The 27,495-nt window shown below is 29.6% G+C and overlaps 1 protein-coding gene across 4 annotated transcripts in view; it reads right to left on the bottom strand.

Moving 5' to 3' along the window:
- The window catches only part of LOC111685049 (transcription factor hamlet), a 57,724-nt gene that overhangs the window by 14,898 nt on the left and 15,331 nt on the right, over positions 1 to 27,495 (bottom strand). For 3 of the 4 annotated variants that reach the window (XM_046956380.1, XM_046956379.1, XM_023447283.2), the window contains 3 exons: positions 10,252 to 10,763; positions 4,490 to 4,627; positions 4,270 to 4,429 (listed from right to left, as the gene is read on the bottom strand). In XM_046956380.1, coding sequence (XP_046812336.1) covers positions 4,270 to 4,429; positions 4,490 to 4,627; positions 10,252 to 10,763 — 810 coding nt within the window. Of the gene's footprint in view, positions 1 to 4,269; positions 4,430 to 4,489; positions 4,628 to 10,251; positions 10,764 to 14,727; positions 14,867 to 27,495 lie in introns of those variants that run through there. The other variant, XM_046956381.1, reaches the window with a different exon arrangement.

A 27,495-nucleotide genomic window follows, 5' to 3' on the forward strand; every position in this document is an offset into this window, starting at 1 on the left:
CCATCTTGATCAAAAAAGGCCACTAAGGGACCAAAGAGAAGAAACGCCAAACATGTGAATAAGTGAAGTCTGTTAAAGGATTCAAATTAATCCTTTTAGATATGAAAACTTTGGTCTCTGGTCTGGGTGAATCTTAATGCACAGAACAGATGTCTGTTGTCGGATTCAAATTAATCCTTTAAGATATGAAAACTTTGGTCTGAGAGAATCTTAATGTACAGCAATCTTCATCAAAGAAAGCTGCGTCGGGACCAAAGAGAAGAAAATTCTAACTTTAGGACTGCATAGGCTCAAAAACCTGATGTAATAGGAAAAGTATGTTATGGGATTCAAATAAATCCTTTAACATATGAAAACATTGGTCGCTGTTTTTTTTTACTTTTTTCAGATTTTATTGATCTGTTGACCTTTTCAGCCTTCTTAGAGGTCATTTTCACAAAAAACTTTATAACTTTAAGAATACTAATCCGATGGATAAAAAATTTGGTAAATGAATCAAGCAAAAGTTTAGCTTTCGCAATAAAGTTAAAAAATAAGTTTAACTCAAAATTAAAGGACACTAGAGAGGTTCAAATATTAAGAACTCCAGAGATTTTTTTTGGTTTTTAACATTACCTATTGAAGAGTTTGGAACTAAAAGTTTCCATTACACCAAAAAAACAACAACAGCAATTGTTACTAGATAAAGATCAATTTCCTACAATTGAGGAATATGTACATATACATATATTGTATGAATGTTGTTCAAATGTTATAAAAATAAACCAAAAAAAAAAACACATTACGCAAACAAGATTATAAGATTGTAAGACACGTACCTCAACTTCAGCATTTTAATGTTTGATCTTGACGCCACACAGTCATAAATGTGGGAATCAACACAGCTGGACTCTTTTTTTTCTGTTATATATCTGCTGTGAATGTAAACTTCAGTTCGAGTGTAAAGTTTAACTTTTAAGGAAAAACTAGAGTAGAGAGTAAACCACAAAAGTCTGTAACAGTAGTTGTAGTAGTAGCTGTAGTTTGGCATAAAACAATTAGTGGAAACAACTGGGAAACAAACACAAATTTTCGATTTTATTCCTTTTTTGTTGTTGTTTTAATGACAACTCAAAATGTTGGTGTTTTACTGCTGCTGCTGCTGCAGGCTTTTAAAGACAACAAGATGTGTTAATAGAGATAAATGCGTGACTTTGTATAAGGCACGCGTTTAAAATTGTCACCCAAACACACACACAAACAACTAATGATAGACAATAAACTATAATTTCATAATGAATCGCTGCAGTGTGAGTTTAGTTTTATAAGGGCTTTTTTTGTTGACTAGAAATTACCTAATCATACAGACATGCATGCAAACGATGCTGTCTTAATAATAATATTAACAATAAAAAAACCCTCCACCAACTTCAAATGATCAATGATACTTTTACGCGATATCATATCATATATTCAAAATGCTTGTTTTTTGTTGCTGTTGTTGGTGTGTGTCTGTCTGTCCGTGCAATCCCATGAAAATATGACATTAAATTGATATAATGTTTGTCAAACAGATTATAAGGGCTCAGCACCCCTTTTGTCAACAAATCACTAACAAAAAAAAAAACAATTAAAAAGGCACATGCTGCAGCTAAACATACGCTATATAGCTTACAACAAAAGTGTGAATTAGGACATGACTGCAAACACATATGTATATACATGTGTATGTACATATGTACATAAGAGTGTAAATGTGTTTGATTTAAGTAAAAAAGGATACATTTTTCATTAATTGTATAAAAATGTGTTGGTTGTGTGTTTGATTCATAATAGTACAACCACAGCAGCCTACAATGCAATCATTCGAACAACCAACAAACACACATGTTTTCATTTGTTATTAAAAATGTTTGGTTAATACCTTTTAAATATAGCAATACCATTAAAAAAGGGAAAAAACTCAATATCAGCTCATCATCAACAACAACAGCAGCAGGAGCATCAGCACAACACAGCACAGCACCTCCAACTTAATAATACAAAATTTTATGACTTGAAAAATAAAAACTTTATTATTACATGTCATGTTCAATCCTAATCCTCCCGTATAAAAATATGTATTATAAATGTTTTTTTTTGCTTGTTGTTGTTGTAGTTATGTTAGGCCTTTGTAATTTAGTTTGTTTGTAGGATTTAAGCAAAAATTTCCTGCTTACTGATCTTAACTGCAGATCAAGGCGTTAAACTAGTAGTTGTTAATGTTGTTTTCATGTTGGTTAGTGTTGCTTCGTTTTTAACACAATTAAGGATTAAAATTATAAATACTTTTGAAATTGTTTTCGTTTTTTTTAATAAACACTCGTGGCAATGTTTAAAATCCTGTAGCTTAAAATGTTTTTATACAAAATTATTTTTTTAATGTTTTTCTAAATTGAAAAAGTCTGGGATTTAATGAAAATATAAGTGTTTGATACTTAACATAAACATGTGATTAAGTAGTTGAGTTTTAATTGAGTTCAAAAAAAAAAAAACAAATTTGCATATTTTCAACCTATTGAAACTGAAAGGGGTTAATATATTTTTCAGTGGATTTAGATTTTGCTGATTTAACTTTTCGAAAGTAACTTTGTTAGAATATCATACAGACAGACGCTTAAGCGATCTATAAAGATTCAGATTATTTATAGATCGAAAATAACTTTGATTGAATTGCTAGATGACAAAAATATCTGGGTTCTTCAGAGAATTGTTTGCAACAAACATACGGATAGACAGACAAAATGTCAGGCTGACAGACAGATGGATTTAACTAAAACGATTTAAAAGGATTCAGAATATATATCTTGAAAGTTAGTTTGATTAAAATACTGAAGATTTAGATACCAAAGATATCTGGGTCTGAACAGATAGTTAGAGGCATAAAGGGACTGACAGATCAAAAATATATGTGGCGGTTTCAGATAAGTGTTTTTAACAAATATACGGAGAGATTAAAAGTCGGATTCGGCATAGGTATATCGCAAGTAACTTTGTTAGAATAACTAAAGTTTTAGATGCCAAAGATATATAAGGGGCCTTCAGAAATATGTTTTCAATACACATACGCACATACTGAAAGACATAGAGACGGACAAATAAGGATTTAAAATATTAAAACAACTGAAGATTTATATGCTAAAGATATATAAGGGGCCTTCAGAAATATTTTTTCAGTACAACGACGCATAGGTTAAAAGACAGACAGACAGATAGACCAACAATAGAATAAGAGTTATAAAGATTCAGAATATTACAATAACTGAAGATTTAGATGGCAACGTTATATGAGGGGATTTCAGAAATATGCTCAGGCTTAACTCTTTCACGTATACGGGACATCGGTGTCCCGAGTTTTTTTTTACATTTTTCTCAATTTCGAGCATTATTTTGAGTTCACAGCTACAGTAAATGGAATTTTTAAGAATTTGATGTCATTACATGCTAAAAAGGATAACATTATGCGATATCCTTCGAAAACATTTTTTCGATTTTTCATCAAGAATGATTAATAAAGTGTGTGGTGAAGTCATATCCATAAAAAGTCCAATGGCTTAGGTTTGTGCGTGAAAGGGTTAAGAGAGGCGAATTACTTTTACTTTACTTTAATGACAAGTAATAACTAAGTGATTGTTAAGTGCTTAATAACACATAACAAATAATTGTAATTATAATATGAAAATTATATGTAGATCGAGTTGCTTTAACATCTTTTGAACCAAATCATAATGACCTAAAGTATAGGCCATCTGACAAATTCCTAATCTCTTTAAGCAGTTGTTCTAATTCTTGTAGTTACTATCTAAAAGGATTTGCTTACTATTCTATAGTAACCGTTTTTTAAAGAAAATTTCCCAAAGTCTAATAAATCGAGAGGGTGTTTTAGTTTAAACAAAATTTTCTCAACCCAACGAAACACCTTTTCACTTTACAAAACAGTTTTGTAACGTATTTTCTTGTTGGCATAAACTTGGTTTTATTCAAAAGAAGTCATGCTCAGGTGATTGCAGACACTTCATCAAACGATATACAGTATTTCAGTATATGAGTGCAAAGTTAGAAGAATATATATAACAACCTTGACTAAATGACATATGGTATAATGCTGTTTTCCATTTTGCCACAAAAGAAAAAGGGTGGGAAAATAGTTAAAAATTAAATTTAAAATAATTATTTATAAAATTATTTTTATCCTTAAATATCCTTGATTATTTTATATATATTTTGAAAAAAATTATGTCTTTTACTTACCATTATCACGTTCACTTCTATCATCACTGCTATGTATTGAGGAACCATTATGCATTTCACCATTTGCCAATAAATCATGTTGATCATAAAGAGTTTTCGGTCGACCATCGATTATTATTTCTTCACCCGCTTCTATATCACGATTTGATTCATACCAAAGCTGAAATTTAAAAAAAAAATTATTAAATTTAAGAAAAAAATAACAAAAACAACTACTTACACAACCCGCCACATAAAAATTATTAAAATTAGCCTCTTTTTCACCTTCCAAATTGTTAGAAATGCGAATTTTCTTTAATAACAGCTTAACTTCAGGTGAGGGTTCTAATAGGCTGCGTATATGAGAGATGGGTAAGATCTTGAAAAAAAAAGTAAAAAGGAATAAATTGAGAAAAAATCTTATTAAAACACAAGTTTTTTAAATTAAACAAAAACAAAAAGAAATTTTTAATAAAGAGTTATTTTTAAAGAATTTTCTTTTGATTTAAGTGAATTTTTGAATATTTTTTCTTAAATTTTTGCTGCCATCTAACGTTTAGTAGTCAAACGTGGTCTTTAACATGATGTTAAGGTTTGTGTCTTTACTTTAACATGATACAGTTAACAGTAAAATGTTAAATTTAGCTAATTGTTTACTGTAAACTAGTTATACTCTACAATGCTGCAGTGAGTAAGGTATTAGGCGTTTGTAGTGATGTTTGTTTACCAATTGCTTCAAAATCACTTAATGAGTCGATTTAGCTATGTCCGTCCTTCCGTCCATCCCTCCGTTAGTCTGTGTGTCTTTGTAAACCTTCTGCTCACAAAACGGATCGTAGTTTAAAAGATAATTTGATCAAATTAGACTCATAGTTTTGATCCAAGGAAGAAGTCTATTGAAATGGTTAAAATCGTTTGACGTTGTTGTTGTAATAGCTCGTCTTTGGTCGATAGTTCTTTCCTGGAGAAAAAGCTTTCGCTTGATTTGAAAGTTGTCAGTCTTTGGCCAAGTATGACTCGGGTGGTTTCGGAGCTAAGATCAGCTAAGCAGTATTTCTTCGTTAAGTCCTTATAAACTATACTCTTCGAAAAGGACTTTAAAGCTCATAATTTTATTGTATCTCTGTACAAAAATCGGATGATGTTGTTGTTGTAACAGTTCTTCTAGAGAAAAACAATTTTCGTTTGCTACAGCTATCGTTGAGTTGACAATCTTGGCCAAGTATGACTCTAGTCCTTTTGGAACAAAGATCCATTGGGATTTAGTGGGAACACTAAAGACTCTACAGTATTTCTTCGTTAAGTCCTTATACAACCATACTCCCCCGAAAAGAGCTTTTAAGCTCATAATTTTATTGTATCTCTGTACAAATATCGGTTGATGCTGTTTTTGTCGTAATAGTTCGTATGTGGCCGATAGTTTTTGCCTGGGGAAAAAAACTTTCGGTTGCTACAACTGTCGTTGAGTTGACAATACTTTGGCCGAATATGACTCGTGTCGTTTTAGAACAAAAATCCAATTGTCTTCCTTATACAACCATACTCCCCGAAAAGGGCTTTTAAGCTCATAATTTTGTATCTATGTACAAAAATCGACAAAACTTGGTTTCATAACAGTATCAATGATACTTCCAATATTCTTAATGATCGTCCTAAATATGACCCTAGAATACAGTCTATGGATCAATAGACTTACAAAATTCAGTCAATCTGGGTTTCGTGTATTTGGCCCCTTTTTTAACTAAAACTTCTCTTATGTACCTTAAGGCCTTATAGCTTATAAGACAACTTTTCATACAAATTTTGTTCTATAAACTTTTGATAAATTGTTATGAACAAGGCAGCTAGTGGGTAAAAATATACTATTCTGCTTAACATACGTCTAAGATCCTTAAACACTGAGCCTTTTAATAATAAATGAATTGAGCGTGACAGACAATTGTCATAAGTTCGGTCAACCCTACGACAAGACAATAACATGACTAATTAAAAAAAAAAGAAAAGGAAAACCGCAAAGACAAGAAAAGTACCCTAAAGAAGATACTAAACAGTAGCCACTACCCCTAACTACTAACAGACATACTTACTACAGAAGCTAAAAGTAAGTATAAAACACTTGTATGTGTGCAATCGAGCGCACAAAACCAAGAAAGACGTCATAGAGTCTACTAAAGAAATAGACAAGACAACACAAGACAAGATGATACTTTCCCCTAGAGTATAAATTTAAGGAAAAAGAAAGAAATAGTTAAAAGAAAAAACTCAACCAGGCATAACCTAAACTAATTAATTTTTACAAATTTATTAACAGTTATTTTTTTCCCAAAAATCCTTACATATTACTAAGAAATCCTTTTTTTTAAGGAAATTTTTGTTAATTTATTTTAAGGCAAATTCTGCAATTGTTTGTGTGTGTAATTTTCAACTACTGCTGGGTTTGTTTTCTATAATTCATAATCACTTTCAAAATCCTTTTTAACTCAGCCAGCAGTTGGTAAAGCATCACTTTTACAATATATTTCATTTGTTTTTCTTTTTTTTTATTTAATAATTGTTGATGATAAAAGACGTCTCGCCTTATTTTACATTAACTAGAGTGTAAAGGGTAGTACTAGTTGTAGTAGTAGTGGTAGTAAGTTTGTGTAAAAAATTATAAAAAAAAACGTTTATAATTTTTGAATTATTTTTTTTTTAACAAAAACAACTCTTCAGTCCTTTACATAAATATAAAAAACAGAAACTCTTTACTTTTCATCCTACATACTTATATCCTTACTCCCTTTCTATATATCTACATACATACACATGTATGTATTGGTACATATATATATATAAATATTTTATAAATCGTATTTGTAGACTTCAATGGCCAGTTAAAGTTGTGCTTTTTTTACACATACACGCATACATATACAATATTTCTGCACATGGTAGCCTCTTCACTTCTTTTCTTCTTTCCTCTACAAGAGTTTATTATTTATGTAGATGCTCTTGTCTAGCAAGTCATTTGGAAAAACGTCGGTTATTTAAATGATATTTTTATTTCTCTTTTTTTTTTTTTTGAAATATAAGAGTCCTTTTTTTCAAAATATCCAGCTGTTGTTGTTGTATGTATAAACGTTTTTTTTATTAAGTGGCTTATGTGTACATACATACATACATAAGTGAATATGCAACATGCAACACGCTCCAAAAATTATATTGTTTAAAGAAATTATTAAAATAAGTTGTTCATTTAAAATAAATTTTGCAAAAACGAAAAAAAAGTTTATTTTTAATTTTTCAACAACTGCCTTATAAAAGAACTTCAAGTATTAGTGTGCAAGTGTGTGTGCGTGCGTTTAAAATACAAATATTTTAAATGGTTTTATGAATTTGAAGTATCTTATGTGACACATGTATACACTTTAACTTAGGATTTTGTGAAGAAAAACTTTAAATTTTAACGAATATACTTATTATTTTATACTAAATAGAGTCAAGGATTTTTAGCAGAGTATTAGCCATATGCTAACACTCGACTAGACTATATAATATATTAAATATTAAACTATAGACTAAACTAAACTCTAGTCCATTGAATAGAATATAGACTTAACTATAGACTAGTTTATAGACAAGACTATAGACAAATCTATAAACTAAATTAAATACAAGACTATAGACTAACCTATAGACTAGACTATAGACGAGACTATATACTAAACTTTATACTAATCTATTGTCTAGAATATAGACTACACCATTGAGTAGCCTGTACAGTAGGCTCTGGACTAGATTACGGAATAGACTATACGCTAGACTATATAGTCTAGAATATAAACTACACTAAAGAATAGCCTATACTGTAGGCTCGGGACTAGATGACGGAATATACTATACGCTAGACTATACATTATACACTAGACCATATATTAGACTATAGACTAGACTATAATCTGGACTATAGACTAAACTATAAACTAGACATTAGACTAGACAATAGACTAGGCTATAGATTAGACTGTAGACTAGACTATAGACTAAACTATAGACTAGACTATAGACTAGACTATAGACTAGACTATAGACTAGACTATAGACTAGACTATAGACTAGACTATAGACTAGACTATATACTAGACTATAGACTGTACTATAGACTAGACTATAGACTAGACTATATACTAGACTATAGACTGTACTATAGACTAGACTATAGACTAGCCTAGACTATAGATCTAGACTATAGACTAGCCTATAGTCTAGAGCACGAAACGATTTATTTGCGGTAAAAACAAGAAAGCTCAAAAGCTAAACTCTTCACCTATCTCTGATCTGTATCGTTTAAAGCTTCAAGTTATTTTGTTAAGCTAGTATGAAACCATGTATATGAGAGGTGTGGGCAAAGAGAAAGAAAGTTCTCGCTTCGTAATCTGAGGCTGTGTTTGTTACTCATAAACAACTTAATAGCTTTCTAAGCTATCTTTTAAAGAGTTTTCTATATTACAGCCTTAAAAACTGCTTTAATTTAAGTGGTATTTTTTGAGGTTATTTTTTGCTAAATTTTTTTGATTTTTTTTAAGTTAAAATATGAGAATTTTTTTATTATTATAATAAAGAACTAAGAAACATCCCTAAATAAGTTAGGATCATCTATAATCACATCTGAATATGAGGATTAAAAGTGATATACATTTGTTTCCTGTTTTTTTTTTTGTAAAGCAAAAATAAAATCTAACACATTTACTAATGTCAACTGAGACTTTATTTGGTTGCTTGTTTTGTTTTTTTGTGTTTAAAGATTTAAATACATTTTTGCACCTTTGCCAAAGAAAGAGTGTTTGGAATATGAAATGTATATGAAATCATAATTCCTGACATACTAGACAAGACAAGACAACAATTCATATATTTCATAGATTTAGTTTTGCAAAATGTTTATTTTATAGATGTTTCACAGTGCAAACACTTAAAAACTGTGAAAATTATTGAAAGATATAAGATACAAAATAAAAACAAAAATAGATATAAAATTTCGAGTGTTTCATAAATATTGCCAATATATGTATGGATGTATGTATAAATGCTACCTGAGTAGCTGCTGATCTTGTACTCAATTTACTATTTTCTTTACCCAAAAAAAATTGATTGGATTGTCTGTCAATCTTTTTTGTTGTGTGTTTCATAGATATTGCAAATGATAAAGGTGCTATTTTTGTTGTTGTTATTTTAACATCATAGAGTGTGACAAGCCCCTAATTGGAATTATCTATAGACCGAATTTAAGCCTCATTTAGGAAATACTTTGTGGATTTGCGCTTATTTGCTTCCGTGTTATTCTTATGCTCTACTCTTCTCTCTTTTCGCACACAAACGATCGTGTAGATCGTTTGTGTGCCTGAGTATTTGTGTATTGAAAATTAGCTCTGGTTGTGTTCATTTGTAGGGTAAGTGATGAGCCCTTTTTTTCATTTTTGGTTATTTAGGGTATTATCCTTTAACGGGGCAGTTAAATTCTGCATATCGAACACATTTGCGTCTGTGTGTGTGCTAATTTTTTTTGCCTGTTTTTAATTGTCTAATTGATTTGTCAGTCAATTTGAAGAGTTTTAACAGTTTTCTAGGGGGAAATTTTTTTTAGTTTAATTAAATAACTTTCCAAGCATTTAATTTTGCACCCAAAAAAGAATTAATTTTTGGGTGATTTCTTTCTAATTCGGTGACAATTTAGCTGTTGTGTGAATATGTGAATATGTGTCTGGCTTAAATTTGAACGTTATGAATATTATTTTGGGTTTAATGCTGTAACAGGATTAAGTTACACAAAAATAAAATCTGTTTAGATTTTAATGAAAATGTCTTAATAATTGCGAAATTTGATCTAAAGCAAAATATAGCAAACATTTTAAGGGAAAAAAACTACATAAAACGCAAAAAAAAACAGATGTGAAAGGATTAAAATTGCATAAAAATGTCACTTTGATTAGAGGGACCTAGCAAAAATTGCCAAATTTTACTTACATCCCAAGCATTAGATTTCTCTGTCGTCTCCGTCATGGCAAATGGACCAAAACGTGTGCCTCTTCTTAAATGTTGTTTAGCTATAACACCACTGGCAGCACTACCTCCCGAAGCAATACCATTCTCATTTGGCTTTAAATCACAGATAGACTCTTGAAAACTTGTCAGTTCGAGTAGAAGCCTTTCAGCTTGTAGTTTACTACTAAATAAATGTTCCATATGGGCTGGTGGATGAGCTAAGGTATTCGTAAATGTTGTAGAATCAATAAGACCGCCCAATGAACGATTTGGTGAATTACTTTGACTATAACCGTTAAGACGAGAATGATGATGGTGTTGCTGTTGTTGCTGCTGCTGTTGTTGTTGATGATGTGTATTATGATGATAACTGTTAATATCGTTATTGGTATTTGTAGTTAATCGTAGTAAAGTATTTGTAGAATCGGGTGAGGCCAAATTATTGGGATATTGTTTGAATGCACCACCGAATTCGTAGTCGTCAACTGTGCTGCCTGAAAGTGAGTTGAAAAAAATGAAATTTTAATAAAATTAACAAAATATTTTCTATAAACTACAGATAAATAATAAAATTTAAATTAATGCTCTTTTAGGGAGCAGTAATAACATAATGGCACAAACATTTACTAAGTCCAATTTCTATATCAAATAGATTTTTCTGTTTCTTAGAGAATTTTGTTGTAAAGTAGTTTTAACTAAGTTTTTATCATATTTTAGCTTATAAAATAAGCAGAATGACGGACATTAATACAATCACTTAAAACTTTATAGTAAAACAAAAAATATATATTATAACCAATGCTTTTCCCAAAAACACATTAACAATAACAAAATTATTTAAAAATTTAGTTTTCTATCAAAATTTTAAATTTTTAAAACCATTCACTAAAAAATTTAAACGAAATTCAAAATAAAAATTGTAAAATTTTTACACAGAAGGACAGACATATCGCCAAAAACTGTGAACTATATAATGACTCTGGAAATATCTAAGATAGATAGATATATAGATAGATAGATAGATAGATAGATAGATAGATAGATAGATAGATAGATAGATAGATAGATAGATAGATAGATAGATAGATAGATAGATAGATAGATAGATAGATAGATAGATAGATAGATAGATAGATAGATAGATAGATAGAAATATAGATATATAGATAGATAGATAGATAGATAGATAGATAGATAGATAGATAGATAGATAGATAGATAGATAGATAGATAGATAGATAGATAGTTAGTTAGGAAGGAGGAAGCATATACATTAAATCCGAAGAAAGACATCTAGGCCTCTATCGCGCCTACAACCTATAACTAACTTAACGAAAGCCAACTGTCCTTCAAATTACTTCTTTACATCATTAGAAAACTTCGAAAGTCTAAAAAGAATAAAAGAAGAACTTTTCGTTTTTAATCAAACCGATTAACCATCGTCATCATCATAAACCTAAATCTATTCCTTTACATATAACCTATAACGTGTGATATCTAGCGCCGTATCTTCTTAAGAAACAGCACAAGTCCTTTATCAATATTTATACATGTTTGCCCTATATACATCAAGTACCTGACAAAGAAGGGAGTTGTAATTAGTTCTTTGTAAGAGTGTTTTAGTTTTTATCTCTTTAACAAATTGTTAAATTTTTTCAAAACAACAATATTCACACTTGTTAAAGTAAATAAAAACACGATAAAAGCGGTGAACCACTAACGAGTAAGGTAAAGATGCGATATTTGCTCGCTTAACGAATTGTATAAAAACACTAAATAAATAATCTTTAAGATAAACAGGAAAAGGAAAAAAAATTAAGCGCCAAATTATTTAAAATGATTTAGTTATGTAAATGTAGATGTGTGTGGTCAGCAAATAAGAAAGAAAACTTTCCTTAAAAAAACTTTTCTTTTTTAAAAATTATTTTATTTTGAGTTGTGACAGTTTTGTTTTAAATGAAAGTTATTTTCTATTCCCCTTAAACTTTAGTCACCCCTTCAAAATGATAATAAACTATCTATAAGCGATTTGCTATTAACGATTAAATGTCTATGTTATAACTTGTCTTATGTCTGTCATCTCTCAATAACTGTCAATCAAGTATGTACTTTTTTTGGTTGTTTTTTTGTTGTAGTACTTATTGCGTATTTTCTAAACTATTGAAATCTAGTTGTCATATGAAGATAGTTGTTAAAAGAACCAAAAAGAAAAAAAAAAAACTTTCAAAACATTTGATGGACATCACCTGATAATGCCAATTTTCAGTTTTCTGTTTAGTGTCAGATTGTTTTATTAAGATAATTAAGTTGATATTTTGTTATTGTTTAACTATTAACTATTATCTATTTGTTTAAATGTTGTTTACTTTTTAATTGTTCAATTCATAATCAGTGTTGTATGATGGTTGTATTGTGGTATGTTGTAAAATTTTTTTATTATTAATTAGTTTTTGTTTAAAAAACAGGGTAATTTGAATAATTTGTATGACATACAATGATACGACATTGATTGTGAATTGGTTAAATGTTATGTTGGCTCCAAGAAAAGTACCATTTGTTGAGCGTTAAAGTTGCGTAATGTTTTCTTTTATAGGTAAAGTACCAAATTATTTACACAAATTTGGTTGTAAGTAGGGCTTCGTGTCCAAATTTCCAATAAATGTACCAATTTCTAAAATCAAAAATGACTTAAACAGCTAACATTTTAAGGTCCTTTGGTACCCTTTTTAGAGCGGTTGGTTAACTGAAGCTGTGTACAAAAAAGTACTTTTTTATAATTAAAAGTAAATCTGCATTTCAAAAGATTTAAGTTGTTAACAGAATTGTGAATTTTTACTTTTTAGCAAAAGTTTAAACAAACTGAAAACAACATTTTGAAAGAAGAACTTTTTTAAAAAAAGTACTTTTTTTGTTTTTCATGGATTTTACTAAGAGGTGTTTTTAAGGAAATTAATAACTGAAAGTTTTTCTGTTTCATCTTTAGCCCTCGTTAAGTGTTTCTGCAAAAACAGAACTTCCTATTTTTTTGTTTTAATAAGTTGTTAAAATTATGTAAAAATTATGAAAAGTACTTTTTGTTTAAAAATCCCGATTTTTCACCGATTTAGTTGAGAAGTATTTTGTTATAACATTTTTACTAAAACACTTTGTTTTAACGAGACAAACCTCATGATTTTATATGTTTTGGCTTTAATTAACATCAATAAAGGAAATTTTTTAAAAAAGTACTTTTTTCCATAGTAGTCTAGAACATCTTAAAAAGTACCTTTTTGGAGTTTATCTAATTTTGGAAAATCTGTTTCAACAATTTTGAGGTCCTTTTAAAAAAAGCTTTTATTTATTGCAAAAAATTTGTTTTTGAAAAATTTTTTAAAATTATGAAAAAATTAACTTTTTAAAAAAGTACTTTTTGGTTAAAAATCCCGATTTGACAACGATTTAGTTGAGAAGTATTTTGTTACAACATTTTTACTAAAAAAAACTTTATTTTAACAAGACAAACCACATGATTTTATATATTTTGCGGCTAACGAATAGGAAATTTTCAAAAAGTACCTTTTGCTTAGAAGTTTTAAACATTTTAAAAAGTACCTTTTTAAAATTTATTGAATTGTAAGGAATGTAAATCTATTTTGAGGTCCTTTTAGAAAAGCTATTATTTAAAACAACTTTCTATTAAAGTTTGTTCAACATTTAGAAAAACTAAATTTTTTTTAAGAAAAAAGTACTTTTTTGTTAAAAATCCCGATTTGATACAGCTTTAGGTTGGAAGTAGTTTGTTGGACAATTTTTACTAAAAAACTTTGTTTTAACAAGAAAAATTACTTGATTTTATATATTTGGGGTTTAAGGATTATCAACAAGGGAAATTGATAAAAAAAAGTACCTTTTTCTTAGAAGTTTGAAACATTATAAAAAAAAACCTTTTTAGAATTTACTCTATTTTGAAGAACAAAAATCTCTTTAAGCTATTTAAAGGATTTAAAAAAATTGCAAATAATTTGTGAAAGTTATGGAAAAATTAACTTTTTTTTTAAAAAATAGTACTTTTTTTGTTATAAATCCCCAGGTAACGAAAATTTACATGGAGAAACAAATAAGCTATTTTAAATATTTTCTAATAAAAAACTTTTATTAAAAAATTAACAAAAAAAGTACGTTTTAAAAATTTGAACATTTTTTAAAGAAATTAACAAAATAAGTACTTTTTTGCTGGAACATTTTTTTTATTTTTTTTAATTTATTTTTTTTTTACAAAAAATTCCCAAAAAATATCTAAACGGTCCCTGTAATCTGGGTTTATGTTGCCATTTTATTTCCGACGGCTTTTGCTCCTATTTAAATATGTTTTGCACTAACTTAGCGACGGCTTAGAAACCCTTTTAAAAGCGAGGGGGAGGAAGGGTTGTTAATGGGTCTTAAAGTTTACATTTAACACTTTTAAAATCCAAAACCTACCTGAGGCAGCATAACGATCAAATATCATTTTGTTTAAGAATTATTCCACAGTTTTAATAATTTTTGAAAAAAATTTTCCTTAAATTTTTGTTGATTTTTTGTTAGAAGTTTTAAATCCTTTTTTAAGGTTTTTTTAATCTTTGGCACTTTTGTTACACTTTTTTTTAAATATTTTAGTATTTCAATATAATTTTTATAAATTGCTTTTAAACACTAGTTTTTTTTTTAATTTTTGGAAATAATTTTTTGTATTTTTTTGTATAAATTTTTATCAATTTTTAAAATTTTGTTGGGTTTTTTTCTTTTTTGCTTTCAATTATTTTTTCAAAACGGAAGCGTAACAACTCGTTGCGTAAACTCTTTACAATTAAATACTGAATTAGAAAACCACCGCTCAGAAACACACAGTAACAGAAACGGAAGAAATTATATATATTTCACATTTAAAAAAAAAAATTGTATCCAAAATGAAATAAAATATATAATAAATATGACGTCGATGATGATGATGTCTTTCGTTTTTTTTTTTTTTTTTTTGAAATAACAGTAGTAATAACAACAACAAAAAGAAATTATGAAATCTACTAGTAAAATATCACAATCACATTATCCATCTATAGGATACACGAACGTATGCGTAGTATGTCGCGTATTTGACGTGATGACGTCGTGACAGAGAATGAACTGTGTGTGTTGGTTTAATATTTAAGAAGATGATGTTGTTGTGTTGTGCTGTGATGTTTGAGGATGTTGTATGTGAGTGTATGATTGTATGTTTGTACATATACTATATATTCAATTGTGACCGTTTTGTGTTGTTGTTGTTGTCGTCGTCGTAGTCGTGTATCTGTAAAGAGATGAATCTCTTCTAACAAATAAACAAACATTGAGATTGAATTTCAAACAAAACAAAACACTCACATCAGAATGGTTAGATGGCATAACCAAACAACAACAACAATAATAAAGTTTGGTTGGTGATGATGGTGGTGGTTGTAGCCAGAGCCATAGTCATAGATGATGATGGGTAAATGCTAGTAGAGCGAGCATCAACCTATAAGTATCATCCTCAACATCTATATACAACCTCAGCTATACAATTATCAACAGCAGCAACAACAACAACACAACAACAACTCAACAACTGTTTAAGAGGGTAGATTTGCAGGACGATGTATCGTTATTCCTACTCACACAGATATTCAAAAAACATACATACACTCACACAGACATGATAACTTGTACTCTTTACATTAAAATAAGGATAATAATAATAATGATGATGATGATGATAATGATGTTGATAAACACAGTTTTACTCAATCTACAACACTCTCAGTAGGGGTTGTTTTTCTTTTTCACACATTTTGAGTAAATTTAACATTTTAATGTTGCAAACTAATATTCTATTCTAATTGGAATTATTTTATTAATTTCGCCTTAAAAAAAACTTAGTTGGAGATAGTTTTCTACATAAAAAGATACAACAATCAACACGTATTTTGTTTTATAAAATCATTCGTTTCTTTAACCGCCGTTTAGTTTATTTGCTAAGAAGTTTAAAACAAACTAACACAAACCTCCATCAGCAGTAGCTGCATAGCTGTTCAGTCCTTAGTCTGAAACCTAAAAAGACACATTCGTCTGTTTCAATTTCCCCAACCTTAAAGGCAAAAAAAACAACAAAAACAAACATAAACCAACAGAATATATATTGAAAAACCCCACTTTAGCCAACCAACCATCCCGTTTAAACTAACGTCTCAGTTCAAAACCTCAGAAATATTTTTATAACTTTTTCTTAGTATTCTTTCAGCATTTTTTTGTGTAAACAGGAATGGAAAGTGTTTTTCTATAAAATTTTGTTATATTTAGTACTTTTTATAATATTTTAAACATTTGCCAAATTGACCATAGATCAGTACATACATTAGTCCCTAAATCCGTTAGTAGACATAGATCAGAAACATGATAAAAGACTAGTGCTTTGATCACACTATAGAATATTTAGAAGACTAATTCATAATCTATATGCAGCTCTTAGGCTAGTCTAAAATGCAGTCTAAAGAGATTTCTATAGAATAGTATATAATCAAGTCAATATAGACTAACACATACAAGTTAATAAATTACTCAATAGACTATAAATTAGTCAATAAACCTTTCCATAGACTAGTTCATACGATAGCCAATAGACTTGTTCATAAACTAATAAATTTTCCAATTCACAATTGGTGTTGTACGGTTGTATCGTAGTATGTCGTATTTTTTTCTATTATTGATTTGTTTTTTGTCTCAAAAAACATTAATTTGCAAAATTTTTATGACATACAACACTACAATGATACAACATTGATTGTGAATTGGACAAATATAATATTCAATGGAATTATCCATAGACTAATCCATAGTTTTGCCAATAAACTGTTCCGTAGAGTTGTCCACAGACTAATACATAAACTAGTACATAAAGAAGGTAATTGCTCAAAAAACTAGTCCATAGACTAGCCACTAGACAGTTCATAGTCCACCATAGACTAAACATTAACTATTCAATAGACTAATCAATGAACTAAATTACATAGACTAGTCAATAGCCTAGTTCATCTTCAAGTCAATAGACTAGTAGTTCACTGCCTAATACATTAATTAGTTCATTGACAAGTCAAGAAACTAGTTAGTACATTAGTCCGTTGACTAAACAACATACTAGTTCATAGACCAGTCAACAGACTAGTCAATAGCTTAGTCCATAGACTATTCAATAGTCTAGTCCATAGAAGTATCAATAATCAAAAGACAAGTCAATAGACTAGTCCTTACACCAGTATAGAATAGTCAATAGATAAGTCCATAGACTAGTCAACAGACTAGTCAATAAACTTGTCAATAGACTAGTCAATAGACTTGTTAATGGACTTGTCAATAGACTAGTACATCGAATAGTCCATGGACTTGTTCATAAACCGATAGACTAGTCAATAGACTAAACAGCAGACTATTTACTAGTCTAACCCGTATACTAGTCCATGAACTAGTCAATATACTACTCAATAGATTAGACCATAGACTCACCTATAGACTGGTCAATAGACAAGTCAATAGCCTAATTCATAGACTAGTTCATTGAGGTATCAATAATTTATAGACAAGTTAATAAACCTGTCTATAAAGTAGTCTATAGACTAGTCCATAGAATAGTCAATAGGCTAGTCCAGAGACTAGTATATGGTCCACAGACTAGTCTAGTCAACATATTTGTTAATAGATTAATCAATAGACTTGTCCATGGACTAGTCCAGAGACTAGTACATGCACCACAGACTAGCATATGGTTCACAGATTAATTTAGTAAATAGACTTGTCCATAGCGTAGTACATGGTCCACTGACTAGTATGTGGTCCAAAGACTATTCTATTCCATAGAATTGTTCACAGACCAGTCAATAGACTTGCCCATAGACTAGTATATGGTCCACAGACTAGTCTACAAACTAGTCAATAGACTTGCCCATGGACTTGCCCAGAAACTTGTACATAGTCCACAGACTAGTATATGGTCCACAGACTAGTCTACAAACTAGTCAATAGACTTGTCCAGAGACTAGACTACAGTCCATAAAATAGTTCATAGACAAGTCAATAGTCTAGTCCACAGACTTGTCTCTAGTCCATATAGTATACCAAATCAAACAGAGATCAGATAAAGAAAAAAAAGTAACAAGTGTTTTAAACAATAAAAGTACTTTTCAAAACTTCAATTTCCCAGATCTGTTGAACAAGTAAACCTCAGCCAGACATTGTTGACTGGGTGTATTTGGGATTTTTCTTTTATTTTTTTTACCACATAGCACACATAGTTATGCGCCGTCTTTTTGTGCTTTTTTTAAATGTTGCTTTTTTTTGCTCTCAAATCAATGTCACATTACGACGAAACGAAGACCCCTAAGGAGTATTTGTTGTTATCTAGGTTTACATACAAAAAACCCCATATCTTTAACAACATTAATACATACAAGCATATGCATATATATGTACACTGGAAAACATATACACGAAGGCGTTTTTTATTCTTTTTTTTTTTGTAATTGTTGTTAAACACAGTCAAGAAATTGAAACCACAGTAAGCATCTGAATTTATAAAACCAAAAAAAAACATAAAATAAATCCTAAAGAAAAGTTTATCGTTTTGTAGCGCACTAAACGAAACCAAATCTAATAAAACCCATATAATACTTTTCAAATTTATAAAAACTTTTTTTTTTTTGAGTCACCACTCATCTCTCTTAAATATTTATACATGCAAACACATTCCAACTTATATCATTTACATACCCACTCCAATGAAAACTAATACAACTCACAGCTCTTTTTCTCTCAAACTCCCTTAGAGTTTGAGCGGTATGAGTTGAAAAATCATCATCGTGGTCGTTGTATTCAAGTAGCCTGAGGTTAGACTACACTCATTCATTCAGTCATCCGTTTCTTATTGGTATTCTATTTTATTTCATTTAAGTTCGAAGAATGTCTGTTGAAAAAAATGGCCGTCGTTTAACCAATTAAGTGTGAATACCGAACTTGGTTCTTTTTATAATAAATTTATCTTTTTGAATTTTAATTTTGAAGAAAAACAGTTTCATTTTAATATTGCAATTTTTTATTTTTCTTGTGAAATAATGATAAGTTTAGGCAATTTTTTAAGAAACCGAAAAATTTCACTTTATTGTATAATTGCATCATCAAGGAAACATCATTTTTCCAATGAAATCATGAACGTTTCAAAAACTTTTCCCAGGAAAATTGAATTTTTTTTAACCTTTAGATCTGAGAAGTGTATTCATTATCATACAACGAATTTGATTCTTTAAGATAACTTGTAATTTATTAGACATAAAACAAAAATCTGCAAACATGATCAAAATTCCAGAAAAAGGCAATAGTTCTAGTTCAGTTTACATAACTGATACGATTCTTTAAGATAACTTCTATTTTTTTTGATATAAAACAAAAATGAGCATATTTGATCTATTATAATCGTGGGGTATAATCAAAATTCCGGAATAAGTCTATAGTTCTAGTTAAATTCTAGTTCAGTTGTAGTTTAGTTCTAGTTCAGTTCTAGTTCAGTTCTAGTTCAGTTCTAGTTCAGTTCTAGTTCAGTTCTAGTTCAGTTCTAGTTCAGTTCTAGTTCAGTTCTAGTTCAGTTCTAGTTCAGTTCTAGTTCAGTTCTAGTTCAGTTCTAGTTCAGTTCTAGTTCAGTTCTAGTTCAGTTCTAGTTCAGTTCTAGTTCAGTTCTAGTTCAGTTCTAGTTCAGTTCTAGTTCAGTTCTAGTTCAGTTCTAGTTCAGTTCTAGTTCAGTTCTAGTTCAGTTCTAGTTCAGTTCTAGTTCACTTCTAGTTCAGTTCTAGTTCAGTTCTAGTTCAGTTCTAGTTCAGTTCTAGTTCTAGAACAAAATTGGCGGCCTAGGTATAGTGGTTAATGCTCTCCTCATATAAAAAACATTCCATCGAATAATTGTGGAAAATTGCTACTTTCTAGCACACTCACCGATGATTTATTGGAAAAGCTTGTCAAAGATATCGCGAGTAAATAAAATATGAATTCAAAAGATTCGTTGAAAGCTAAAAAACCCACAAAATGCTCTTGTTAATTGTAAAAATTTTACAAAAATTTCTTAAAAACTTTTTAAGTTTTATCTTTAAAAATTTCAGTGAATTGTATAACTTTTTTACCACATATAGAGATATACGAAATGCTTTTATGTGTATTTTATAGATACAAGCAAAATATAACAGTCATGAGAATACAATTATATAATAATTGTATAAACAAAGATACATACATATATGTATAGTCAAAAATGTATGTATGATTTCGAGTGTATATATATAGAGATGTACATAAAGACAAACAAACAAAAAAACTGGGAGGAGCATCATAATTACAGGATAATATTTGGGCGGTCTTGTCCTTCTCTAGCTAAGTACACATACATATGTATGTATGTGTTGTATATCTACAAAATTTTATTAACAAAAGAGATACACAAATACAAAGATAAACAGAATTTTGTACATATTAAGGACCTGAATACACTCACATTCATTCAACAGAAAACCAGCCATCTGTGGCACAAACAACAATTTTGATGCGACGTTGTTGTGAGTAGAAACAACAAAAATACTGAACACAAACAATAAGAGTAAACAGACATACATACATGGGAGTCTGACTAGGGATATGGATGTGGATGAATGGATGGATGAATGGTTAGCTGGATGTTGCATAAAAATTCTGCTCATTCAATATGAAAAATACAAATACCAACTCAAACAGAATTTCATTGTCTATACAGAAGTGTATATGTGTATTAGTGTATTATATAAAATTGAGTATCTGTGTGTGTCGTTGTATTTGTTTCAGAACCCAAATGTATCTCACAATTGTGTCTGTATGATTGTACTATCATCGTCATCATCATCTATCTATCTACTTTAACATACCTACTCATTGTATCTGGCATCTCGTTCTGCCTGCCTTTATTTAATTCTCATATGCGAGTTTATACATTTGGATCTCATCTCTTCTTTTCTACCTTTCGATTTGAACAAATGGAAGCAGCAGCAAAACCAACACCAGAAACATACGAAAAATACACACAAACACCAGATAAGTTCAAGCATGAAGTATAGAGTATCTTAAACATACATAGGTACGAACATTAGGTTGGCTCTTAAAAAGAAAGTGTTTGATATTTCTGTCATGATGTCAATATTTGGTAACCAGGCTCAAAGGATAAAAAGGTCATTTTGATAACGAGGTTTGGTAACGTAGTTAGACAGATAGATAGATGGATAGATAGATAGATAGATAGATAGATAGATAGATAGATAGATAGATAGATAGATAGATAGATAGATAGATAGATAGATAGATAGATAGATAGATAGATAGATTAGTTATTTAGTTAGTTAGTTAGTTAGTTAGTTAGTTAGTTAGTTAGTTAGTTAGTTAGTTAGTTAGTTAGTTAGTTAGTTAGTTAGTTAGTTAGTTAGTTAGTTAGTTAGTAAGTTAGTTAGTTAGTTAGTTAGTTGGTCACCAGTAACCATTTTTAACCTTCGATCTAGCTCATTGCATATTTACCCCAAGACAAACTTTCCGAGAAATTATCCATTTCCAGTAGGAACATTAGCACCTCATTTTTTCTTCATATTAACAGGACCACCCTAATAAACATGTATCTGGAGTATGTAGAATATATATTTGTATCTACAACATTATAACGCTGTTGTATTCTGTTAAAACAACTCGCGAGGCAAAATAAATAAAAATAAAAACAACAACAACAATAGAATAATGTTGTGACACCAAAAGCAAATACTACTACGAAGATTGTTGTTGCTGTTGTTGTACAAAAACCCTCGTTCATTTGTGGTCGACCGATATTATGGCTTTTTAGGTATGGTGCGTTTTGCCTGAACGACTGCCTGTATGACTGGCTGGCTGAATGGATGGTTGGATGGCTGACTAGCCTGGCTTTTGATTACGTAGATTGTTTTAGTTTTTTTTTGTAGGTTTTGGTTTTGTGGGGTTTTACGTCTCAAAAACAGAACAGAACAAAAAGTAGCAGAATATAAAGTGATAAAACATTGCTGATGCAGTAGATACTACTCCTACTATATACTATCGCTTCTACTACTACTGCTGGTGGTGGTGGGTGTAAAAGATATCGTCGTCAAAGAAGTAAGTATTTTTAAAGATGCGGGTTCAATGTATCTCTCATTTGTATGCGGATAAGAAAAGTAGGGAGTATAGGTGGTTATGCTTTTGCCATTTTTTTCCAATTGTACCCGCAAGGAGACTGCGCATCATATAGATATGTTTTTTTTAAATGTTGCCAATACAATTTTAATGTATTCTTCTTTTGGTTTTATTTATCAAGAAAGAAAAACTTTGATAAGAAGAAAAAACCAAGCAGTTAAATATTAAAGTTCAGATACATATGACACGTGATCTTTAAAAAAAAATATGTAAAAACTTTTTGAGTTGATTATATTTGAAAACATCTTGGGATGACATTACTAACAATAATATTGATGATCCTGGCTTACAATTTCATATACGATCAAAGGCTTAGGGAAAGTCTAATTGTTTCAGAATTAGTAGGCATTCTATTGAACTAGTGTGGAGATGATTCTACAAACAATATACTAAACTGTAGACTATACTAAGGAATTGACAATAGGATAGAGTGTAAGCTGGACTATAGATTGGACTATAGACTAGATTATGAACCATAGACTAAACTATAGAGTAAATACAGGACTAGACAATAGACTACACTTAGACACGACTATACCTACACTAAAGAGTAGACTATAGACAAGACTATAGACTAGATTATAGATAAGACTATGGACTAGATAAAAGACTAGAGTATAGACTATACAAGAGTAGACTATAGACAAGACTAGATAAAATACTAGACTACAGATTATAAAAAAGTCCAAACTATGGACTAGAGTATAGACTAGACTAGAGTATAGACTAGACTAGAGTATAGACTAGACTATAGACTAGACTATAGACTAGAGTATAGACTAGACTAGAGTATAGACTAGACTAGAGTATAGACTAGACTATAGACTAGACTATAGACTAGACTATAGACTAGACTATAGACTAGACTATAGACTAGACTATAGACTAGACTATAGACTAGACTATAGACTAGACTATAGACTAGACTATAGACTAGACTATAGACTAGACTATAGACTAGACTATAGACTATGAACTAGACTATAGACTAGACTATGAAGTAGACTATAGACTAGACTATAGGCTAGATTATATACTACACTATAGACTAGACAATAGACTATTCTATAGACAACATTATAGACAAGATTATAGACAAGATTATAGACAGGACTATAGAGTAGACTGTAGTCTATAGACTATTCTACAGCAACAAAATACTGAATTATCCATGTCTGATATAAACTTATTTGCAAAGATCCTTTTTCTCATATAAAAAGAGTAGGAGTACTCTTATTTTCTCTATAATTATGTACATTTCTGTCAGTTTATTTATCGTGAGATAAAATCAAGATTTACCGTTGAAAATACAAAAAAACAAAAATATGAAAAGAAAACCTAAAGTTGTTTTAAAAGTCAGATGTCAGTTATTTTTCAATACAGAACACTTGAGCTTCAATTTTACATCTTTAAATCAAATAATACAAAAGAACGTAAAGATATTCATACAAACTCATTACATATTTCTAGACTGCAACTTCCGCTTTTTGATGAATAACAAAAGATATCCTTGATCGTTATGCTCTCACAATAAGATCGTTTTGAATGATTTTTGTTTCTTGTTTAGTTTAAAGTTTTTTGACTTGAAGGGGGAACTTTTTTTAAGAAAAAAAAAAGCATAGAATTTTTTTCGCTTGCAAGGACTAGTGACCGTAATATTGGGAAGAAAATAAAGAAAAGAAATACTGTTTTGTTGGTACACAGTTTGTAGTATGTTTACCGTTGCTTACGCTGAGAAATCATGTCCTGGTTGATGAATTATTTAATACACATGTACATATACAAATGTATTCTTAAGAACAATTGTATGTAGGAATTGTTTTATATATATGTTTGTATGTATATTTGCAGAGACATACATATATTTTGAAGGATTTGAAATCATTTCCAACCGAGTTAATTATAGAGGAGTTTTGTTAATGACAAAAAATCAAGTCGAGTAAAGGAATTTCTTTTTTTTTCTTCTTTGGTTTATTGTGTTTAAAGCTGAAAGCAGACTTTAAGCAGACACCGTGTTGATATAAAGTCAAAGTCAAATTAATAACAATAATAATACAGAAAAAGAAAACCTACTGCGCAGCTTGTCTTAAATTTCTTTTCTTTATGGAACATGAAGTTTCTAAGATCAATACGATTTTTGCCACCAAAATCTTAACTTAAGGTCATGACATTAAATTGAGAATAAAAACTATTGACGATTGGTAAAAGTATTGAAATGTGATCGAACTGTTATGAATCATATAATTATATTTCTTGCAAAAAAAAAACACAAATTTACTTTCCCTGCGAAAAACTGTTCCATTGCTAAAAGGATCAATTCTATTGCCTCAATCACTTTCATTTCATATTTCATAAAATAAAAATTCATATTTTTTTTTTTAAATTTTCAAAGATTTTCATAAGGGTGTGTTTTTTTCTTTTGCTATTGTTGGGGTTCGAAAGGGTGCTAATAGTGTAAAATTAACACATTTGTATGTTAAACATCATCATCATCATCAACATCATAAATTCATTCAGTTAAAACAAATGTTTGTCTGTGTGTCTTCTCTTCTATACGGTTAATTTATTTGTTATCTATCATTTGGCTAACCCTTATACATATGTATGTATGTGTGTACATATTTGAATATTCTAAATGCAACTCTTTTTTTTCGCCCTTTCATTGTTAGTCACCTAATAAAAGGATTTATTGGCACCCTGCTTAGACTCTTTGAAATCAGCTTGAACATACATACATACATTCATACATATGCATGTATTTCTCATGCATAAATTGTGTTTTTGCCTTTTGCGCTTCTATTCAAATTTGTAATGGTTTATGGTTGTATCTATTTTTTTTTTTTGTATTAAAGTATTGTTCGAATAAAAAACTAATAAATTTGTCATTTAGCATCATTGACTTTGTTGTTAAAAAGTCAATTGTATACCAGTTAAAAAAAAGGGTTTTCATTACTTCTTTCCATTGTCTTCTAGTCGTAGTACGCCTTTTTAATGAATTTATTAATTTTTGTTTGATTTTGTTTAAATACCGTTAAATATATTTAATAACTGTTAAAAATTATAATAAATGTGTAATTAATAGGTAGCGCTTTAAATGAGTCATCTTCATTGCTGTTTGAGACTATACTTCTTGAAATTTTTAATATTTGTTTTTATTGAAAGTGTGTAATTCTTAATATTCACCTTGAAGTTTATAGAAAAATTGTTGAAAATAGTGTCAAAAAATTTCACAATGTACACCAAATTTTTAACCGGAAACCAAGATAAACATATCAGCGCCATAGTAGTTAGTGTTGTAATGTGTCAGATCGGATATCGTGGATTTTATTCTTATGGAAATCAAATCTACCTATCTATCTTTCTTTATATCTATTTATCTATCTATCTATCTATCTATCTATCTATCTATCTATCTATCTATCTATCTATCTATCTATCTATCTATCTATCTATCTATCTATCTATCTATCTATCTATATTTCTATCTTTCTATCTTTCTATCTATCTATCTATCTATCTATCTATCTATCTATCTATCTATCTATCTATCTATCTATCTATCTATCTATCTATCTATCTATTTATCTATCTATCTATCAATTTATTTGAAAGAGTTTCCAAGAGTTGAACTACTAAACTAAAATGTATTGATTAATGATCAAGATCAGGCTTCGCGAGAGCATTTGTGTTTATATGTGAGCTTATGCATGTGTAAAAGAGAGCTTAATCAAAATGGATTCTAATAGTGTATTAAAGGCTTTATGATGCATCAATGCTGGATTAACGTAAATATAACTTGTTTTTTTACTTATTTCAATACCGCTATAGCTCGCGCTAAATTTCTCAATATATATTTATGTAATTTAACGAATACTTGTAGTGAATAATTTACGGATGCAGCTGTAAGATTACGCATTCAGTTGAGATCAGTTTATTCAACTTTTCTGCCATATAAACCAATTTAATGCAATATGTTTAGCACGTTCTTAAAACATCTTTATAAATTTCGTTTTCTATCAAAAATTACTTATTATTTGAATGACCTCAAATCCATATGATCTAAACACATTTCTTTAAGAACTACCCACTTTATAAAAACACAATCACAGCTATATGCATTGCAATTGAAAGGAATAGTGAAATTGAATACTTTTTTCACGTATATTATATGCGCTTTAATTTTGCATGTAATATTTTTTTTTTTTTATTTATTATTTTTTTTTTTGGAGGCGCAACTAGAGGAAGTGCCCTTGACAGAGGCTGCAAGATCATTTGATTCTCATCGAGCATGGAGAATAACAATATGCTCTCCTAACAAAACAATAGTAGATGAGTGAATGAAGTGAATGAATGAGTAAAAGGAGAGTGTTTGCTGCTTTGTTTGATGTTGATGTTGCATTTGCCCAAATGTCATAAGGCGTTTGTGTTTTCGTATTCTTCACTGTGTGTTTGATTGACAATTCAATAGTTTTGGCAGTGTTATAGTATTGACATTAAATTGCATCTAACAATATTGCCAGATTGAGGAAATCGAACAAACTTAATCTTGGGCCAAAGTGAGTTTTTAGAACACTTTGTTTCAAATTGATGTGTATTACAGAGAGCGAGTTTCGTATTGATCAAATTAAATAGGAGTTGGTCGGACAAGGACTGAACTACAAGGCCAGTTAGGCAACCCTATTACGCTTTCAAATCGGTGATTTATATTACTTTATTTTATCTGTCTATTCATCTATCTATCTATCTATCTATCTATCTATCTATCTATCTATCTATCTATCTATCTATCTATCTATCTATCTATCTATCTATCTATCTATCTATCTATCTATCTATCTATCTATCTATCTATCTATCTATCTATCTATCTATCTATCTATCTATCTATCTATCTATCTATCTATCTATCTATCTATCTATCTATCTATCTATCTATCTATCTATCTA

The sequence above is a fragment of the Lucilia cuprina genome, chromosome 2, assembly GCF_022045245.1.
Source record: "Lucilia cuprina isolate Lc7/37 chromosome 2, ASM2204524v1, whole genome shotgun sequence".
Lineage (NCBI taxonomy): Eukaryota > Metazoa > Arthropoda > Insecta > Diptera > Calliphoridae > Lucilia > Lucilia cuprina.